The 6,547-nt window shown below is 58.1% G+C and overlaps 1 protein-coding gene across 3 annotated transcripts in view; it reads right to left on the bottom strand.

Moving 5' to 3' along the window:
• The window catches only part of FBXL19 (F-box and leucine rich repeat protein 19), a 32,307-nt gene extending 25,788 nt beyond the window's left edge, over positions 1-6,519 (bottom strand). For 2 of the 3 annotated variants that reach the window (XR_001885823.1, XM_017873194.1), the window contains exons 1-7: positions 6,318-6,519; positions 5,843-6,043; positions 4,326-4,469; positions 4,118-4,204; positions 3,813-4,031; positions 3,144-3,305; positions 895-1,406 (exon numbers count right to left, since the gene is read on the bottom strand). Coding sequence is in view for 2 of the 3 variants with exons in the window: in XM_017873194.1 (XP_017728683.1) it covers positions 895-1,406; positions 3,144-3,305; positions 3,813-4,031; positions 4,118-4,204; positions 4,326-4,469; positions 5,843-6,043; positions 6,318-6,338 (1,346 nt within the window). In the remaining variant the exon portion in view is untranslated. The remainder of the gene's footprint in view (positions 1-894; positions 1,407-3,143; positions 3,306-3,812; positions 4,032-4,117; positions 4,205-4,325; positions 4,470-5,842; positions 6,044-6,317) is intronic. The other variant, XM_017873328.1, reaches the window with a different exon arrangement.
• Positions 6,520-6,547: the final 28 nt, after the last annotated feature.

Raw genomic sequence — 6,547 nt, forward strand, 5'->3', positions numbered from 1 at the left:
TTTTTTGTGGCGGAGTCTCGCTCTGTCGCCCGGTCTGGAGTGCAGTGGCCAGATCTCAGCTCACTGCAAGCTTCGCCTCTCGGATTTACGCCATTCTCCTGCCTCAGCCTCCCGAGTAGCTGGGACTACAGGCGCCCGCCACCTCGCCCGGCTAGTTTTTTTTGTATTTTTAGTAGAGACGGGGTTTCACCGTGTTAGCCAGGATGGTCTCGATCTCCTGACCTCGTGATCCGCCCGTCTCGGCCTCCCAAAGTGCTGGGATTACAGGCTTGAGCCATCGCGCCCGGCCGATGACCAACATTTCTAATCGAGGCTGCGGGGCTGGGGGATGGGCAGAGGGTGTTAGTGGTGGCTCCAGGGCAGAAGGAAAGCAGGAACTGAGTCAGGAGGGTCAAGCCTGGCTGTCTTTCGAGGGCAGGGGCAGCCCAGCACATGGCGTTCTCCTATGTGAATGGAACCAACCATCAGACTGTTTTCGGAAGTGGCAGTATGAGAAGTGACAATGCGGTACAGCGCTCAGTGCTATGGCTGACACACACCAGACACTCAATATAATCGCTACTATCAGGAGGAAAAGCACGGGAGCTAAAGGGCCTAGGTTCCAAGGCCTGGTTCTACCACCGCTTCCCTTCCACATGACCTCGGGCCTCAGCTTCATCTGAAAAAGGGGAAAATAACCTCTACCTCAAAGTTGTCTGGGGGGTTAAATAGGCCCATAAGTGCAAAGTAACCTGCACATGGTAAACACAGAAGGATGCACTGTAATCTGTACACGCTAGAGAAGTATCCCCAATATAAAAGCAAGGCCCAGAGAGGGCCAGAGACCTACCGCAGGTCACCCAGCAAGCGGGAAGCCTGCTGGCCACGGAACGCAGGCCTGTCCAGGCCACTCACCAGCGGCTCCAAGTTCGGCAGACTCGCATGCAGATACACAGCTCCCGTGGCCCGAGGTGCTGGAAGACGCGAAGCCAGGCGGCCCGGGGCAGGGGGTGGTCGGATCCAGCAGCCAAGGGGAGTGTGTCGGGCTCAGGGCTTCGAGGCGGGGGCCGCACCACGTGCCGCTCCAGCTGTGGAGGCCGGGGTGGTGGGGCGGGGCCCAGGGGCCAGCTGAGCAGGGGCCCCCCGCTGCCAGGGCGCACAGCCCGCCGCCCCCCGCGGTTCTCTTTCTCGCCAGAGCTGCCCCGGGCTGGCCGTCGCCCATTCCGGGCCTCGCCGGGGGCTTCGTCCTCACTCAGCGATGTGCCCGAAGAGTCGGAGTCGGAGTCTGAGTCCGAGGAGGAAGAGGACGTGTCAGGCACCCGTTCCAGCAGCTGGCACATCCGCTTGAAACGCTCTAGTTTCTCCCTCTGCGGGGACGGGGACGGCACCGCTGGGCCCTCTGCAGAGGCCAAAGGCGGCTTTGGTTTCTGCAGGGAGACAGGGTTGATGCTATTCTAGGGCCCGGGATACATTTTCCCACCTCCCTACCCCGAGGAATCATCAGGGGATGAACAGCCCAAGGGAGAGTCCTGAGTTCCAGCCCTGGCTCTGCTCCGGACAGTGGGAGACCTTGCTAAAGCCACTGGCAGGCCCTGGGCCTCAGTTTCCTCATTGGTAACAGAAGGGTGCTAATTAAAATAATTTCCAGCTGGGCGTGGTGGCGCATGCCTGTAATCCTAGCACTTTGGAATGCCAAGGCGGGACGATCATGAGGTCAAGAGATCAAGACCATCCTGGCCAACATGGTGAAACCCCTTCTCTACTAAAAATATAAAAATTAACTGGGCATGGTGGTACCAGTCTGTTGTCCCAGCTACTCCGGAGGCTGAGGCAGAATTGCTTGAACCCAGGAGGTGGAGGCTGCAGTGGACCAAGATCGCACTACTGCACTCCAGTATGGGCGACAGAGGGAGACTGTCTCAAAATAAAATAAAATAAAATAAAATTAAATTAAATTTCCAGCCCTTATGGATTTGCATGGCTTAGGCAGTTCCAAAAGCAGTAGGGAATGGAGAAATGAGAGACCTGCTTTGAGTCCTGACTTGCCCTCCACTCTGGATGGCTGTGGGAAGCCCCTGCTTCATCATCTACTACCCAGACCAGCTGGAGCAGGCATCTGTCCACCAACCGAGGGTAACAGTGACTGGCCCCATGAGCAGCACCCCACACCGGCTGACTCACTCTGTCCTCACAGTCCTAACGCAGTGCTGACCTGGACCACTCTTTTCAGACATGAGGAAACCGAGGCTTAAAGGCACGAAGTGACTTGTCCAAGGTTACAAACTGACAAACAGCAAAGGCAGGATTTGGACCAATCAGGCGGACTCCTGTGTTGCGTGTCCGTGCCAAGTAATATCTCAATTCTGGCTTTACTGTGTGACTTGGACAAGTCTTCAAACTTCTCTGGGCCTTATTTCCCTTGAATCTAGGTAAATTTTATAGCTTACAAAGCTCACTGCCTTTCAGAACCTCGTTAGATATATACAGTTCTGCAGAATAAGGAGGCAAGGCAGACAGCAGCATGTCCACTTCATGGATAAAGAAACTAAGGCCCCAGCACTTTGGGAGGCCGAGGCAGGCGGATCACGAGGTCAGGAGATCGAGACCATCCTGGCTAACATGTTGAAACCCCGTCTCTACTAAAAATACAAAAAAATTAGCCGGGCGTGGTGGTGGGCGCCTGTAGTCCCAGCTATTCGGGAGGCTGAGGCAGGAGAATAGCGTGAACCTGGGAGGCGGAGCTTGTAGTGAGCCAAGATTGCGCCACTGCACTCCAGCCTGGGCGGCAGAGCCAGACTCCATCTCAATAAAAGAAAAACAACAACAACAACAACAAAAAAAGGCTCAGGGTGGCCAACAAGCTTCTAGGACCATACAAAGAGTAAACAGACAGAAATTTGAACTCAGTTCTCTCCCCTGTAAGGCTTGGAAAGATGAGGCAAGTAGGTCAGATGAGCCCTAAGGGTTTTTGGGAAGTTGGGGGCTCCTGTGGCCTGGACACAACCCACCCTCCCACCCAACTAATCTCAGGGGTCCAGACGCCCACCGTAGCCAAGTGGGGCTGGGACAGAACAAGGTGAGCAGGAAGGGACAGGCCTCAGGCTCCAGGGTGAAGGGTGGGGCAAGGGAAGGTGGGAAGGGGAGGGAGGAGGTCCCCGGCACACCTCCCAGTTCTCGGGAGGGAGCCCAGGGTGGCAGGATGAGAAAGCCTGGCTCGGATTCAGAACCCTGGGGGGCAGCAGGCCCGGGCCGCCTGGGTCCGATCCTCGGAGGAGGCAGGCGTCTCCACCCACCTTCTTCAGGTGCCTCTCTCGGCCTCCTTTCACCTACCAGGGTGAGAGGGAGATATGGGGGAAGGGAGAGACCCCATTAGGCCCCCATGGGTCAGAAATCTAAGGTCCATGCCCTCCTCTTAGACTACAAGTCCCAGAAGCCCCCATCCCAGGGATAACTCTGAGCATGCTCACCTTGCACCCAGCAGCCTAGCCCACTGAGCATGCTCCATCTTCTCTTTCCTCCGCTCAGGCCCTCTCCAGCCCCTCCCTCCTCCCGTGCAGGGATGATCTGAGCATGCTCTCTTCTGCCTCCCTAACCCACCCAGGGCTCCCAAAGCTTCCAGCAGTGCCAGCTCACCTCACCTGTCCCCCACTCCCCCGCATTGAGCATGCTCTATCCTCCCCCACCACCCAACTCCTGAACTACATCTCCCAACAGCCCTTGGGGGAACCCACGGAGCACCGCTCCCAGGCCCACACACCCCCCACAGAACCAGCCAGGACTACAGCTCCCAGAATTCCTAAGGCCAGGCCTAGTGAGCGTGCTCCGTGGCTCACCTTTTTCCTTGGGGTGGGGGGCTCATTCCCTGCCTCCCTTTCCTTTCGTTTGGGGGGCCCAGGCACGTCCTCTGGAGGGGGGCCGGCAGGCAGGGGGCCCTTGCGCCTAGGCGGGGGCGGTGGAAGCGGCGGCTCCTCTGTCAGCTTCCATCCGCTCCCCAAGCTGGCGCCCTCCTCGCCGTTGTCGGCCCTACGGCGGCCAGGCCCCTCACCTGAATCCTAGGCGGGAGGGAAGCTGGGGGTGAGGACCTGCAAAGCTCCCCGACCCACCACCTACCCATAGCTCAACCCAGCCCAGCCCCTACCTTGCTGGTGCGGCCTTCCTGGGTGCAGCGAGGGCACTCCCAGCAGTTGGGGATCTCTGCATTGATGACACCCTCAGCCTTCCCCATCTGTAGGCAAGAGGGCAGCGAGTGGGGGGTTGGCCAGGAAGCCCAGAGCCAGGGTGCCCCCCCACTCCCTGCTCCCTGACAATCTGCCCCACCCCAGTTGCCGAGGTCCCAGGGCCATCACCTTCAGGCAGCCAGGGTGGACGATCTCGTTGCAGATTGTGCACTCCATGAGGCTCAAACCAAATTTCTCTTCCTCTCCCTCCACCGTGTCCTCCTTCCCAGCCTCCCCACACAAGAGGCACACAGCTGTGTGTGGGAGCACGGGCTGTTGGGGGAGAGGGAACATCAGGGGCCCCGAAAGCTAACAACAGGGGAAAGACCCTTCCTTCTAGGGACCCTGGCCAGCTGCCAGATGAGGTGCAGCACCCATGGGCCAAGCTGGGTCTGATCCTGAGTTTGCTCCTTTTGGGAGTGTGACCTCAAGCAACTAATTTAACCTCATTAAGTCTCCATTTCTGCATCTGCAGAGTGGGGCTCAGAATCTTTCCCTCGCAGGACTCTTGGGAGAGCAAGATGATACATGAGAGACACTGATATGTAGCTGTTATAACCTGTGACTGTTATAGCTGGACCCAGGGCCAGTGTGACCCTGAAATTACAGCTGGCTCTGGAGAGGACAGTAACACTCAGAGGGTGGGGAAGACAGCTTGGGGTGATACCGAGGTTGCTCCATGAGCAGTCCAAGGGTTGCTCTGAATCCCACAATGAACCCGGTTTTGGCAAGACCCCCTGGGAACACTAGGGAAGTCACTAGTCCTGGGGAAGTGGGCGCAGCCTCAGGCAGTGTGACTTTGGGGAAGACAGTGGTAGAACTGAGTCATAACAAGGATGCGGCAGAATCAAGGAAGATGCAGGTAGTGGGAGAAGAAAGAGTGAGACAAGGGGTTGGGGGAGAAAAGAAAAGAAGTGAGGGGCTGAAGGGTGAAGAGACCAACCAGGAAAGAGCAGCAGGAGGAAGAGAGGGAGGTGGCAGAGTGGGGAGGGGGACACAGGATGCAGCTGGCTCCTCAAGGCTGCTGGGGAAGGGCCGTGCTCTGGAGCCCAGGGACGCTCAAAGGATGAGGAAGGCAGGGCGGAAACCCATGCTTCCCTAATCCCTACTGTGTGCTGGGCCTTGTGGTAGACACATTCGCGTCCATGCCATTGTTTAATCTTTACAACTCAGCAAAGGAAACATTTTACAGAGAAGGAACCTGAGGTTCATTCAACATGATTTGCTCAAGGTCACATAAAGGGTGAGCTTGGCCTCAAATCCAAGACCACCCTTGGTGAGGAACCGGCCAGAGAAGGGCAAGACCTGTTGGAAGGGGGCCATCTCTGGGGATGGGCCCCCTCCTGCACAGAGACCTCTTGGGGGGTGGTAAAGCAGGAGTTGGGCATTCTGTGGGGGTGTGACTCTGAGAGCTGGGAAGAGCCTCAAAGTAGGGACTAGGTCAGATCCTTCTGTGCACCTGGACACTGCCCCTAGCTTGGAGCTGAGAACATCAATGGACATTGACACAAACTAGTGAATGAAGCGAGGAAATGAGCTAGTGAACAAACAGCCACTCCACAGTACAGGCTGGGAGGCAGTCACCAGCCATCCCAGGGAGGTATTGGGAAGGGTGGGCAGAGCCCAAAGGTGGGGGCAGAACTCACGGCAGTGCACTGCCGGAGCAGGCACGACTGCTTCATGCGCCCGGGCCCCCCGAACTTCTTCATGTCTCGGCAGAAGTGGCAATCCCCGCACTCAGTTCGCACACAGGCCCGGCAGCGGCGGCAGCGGGTTCGGCGTCGGCGCGCTCCGGCCCCCGGCCCCCGGCTGCTCGACGACATTGGGGGCGTCAGCAACGCCGAGGGCTGTGGGTGGATGGTGGCAGGATCAGATGAGCCCACTGGGGCCCTGGCCTGGGAGACTCCCAGCAGCTCCCTCCACCCATAGACAGCTAGAGCCTGCCCTCTTCCCCAGGGGTACAAGGAGGTCACCCCGTCCTGTGTATCTGGGGGCCAGTCCTCTACTCATGGCCTGTCTCCCTGCAGCAGCTCAAGAGGAGCCCAAGAACTGCTTCGCGGTCTTGCTCCTCTACCGCTTCCTCAGGGTCCCTCCCCTAGCCCAGGGAGAAGGGGGGGATACCGAAGCCCTCTCCTCTGCCATCCCCACACACTGGAGCTCCTTGGAAAGGTCAGGCACTCCTTGTCCGTGGTGTTAGCTTGGAGAGGTCCCAACTCTTCCCCTGTTATCAGAGTGTAGAATACCCCAGGCTCTCCCCATCCTCAATCTGGGGTAAACTGCCCAGATTCACCTCCCAGATACCCACAGATTCCTAGACGGAAGCTCCGGACTTTTCTCCGCCCACCCCACCC

This window comes from Rhinopithecus bieti, unplaced genomic scaffold (assembly GCF_001698545.2).
Source record: "Rhinopithecus bieti isolate Rb0 unplaced genomic scaffold, ASM169854v2 scaffold_63, whole genome shotgun sequence".
Taxonomy (NCBI): Eukaryota; Metazoa; Chordata; class Mammalia; order Primates; family Cercopithecidae; genus Rhinopithecus; species Rhinopithecus bieti.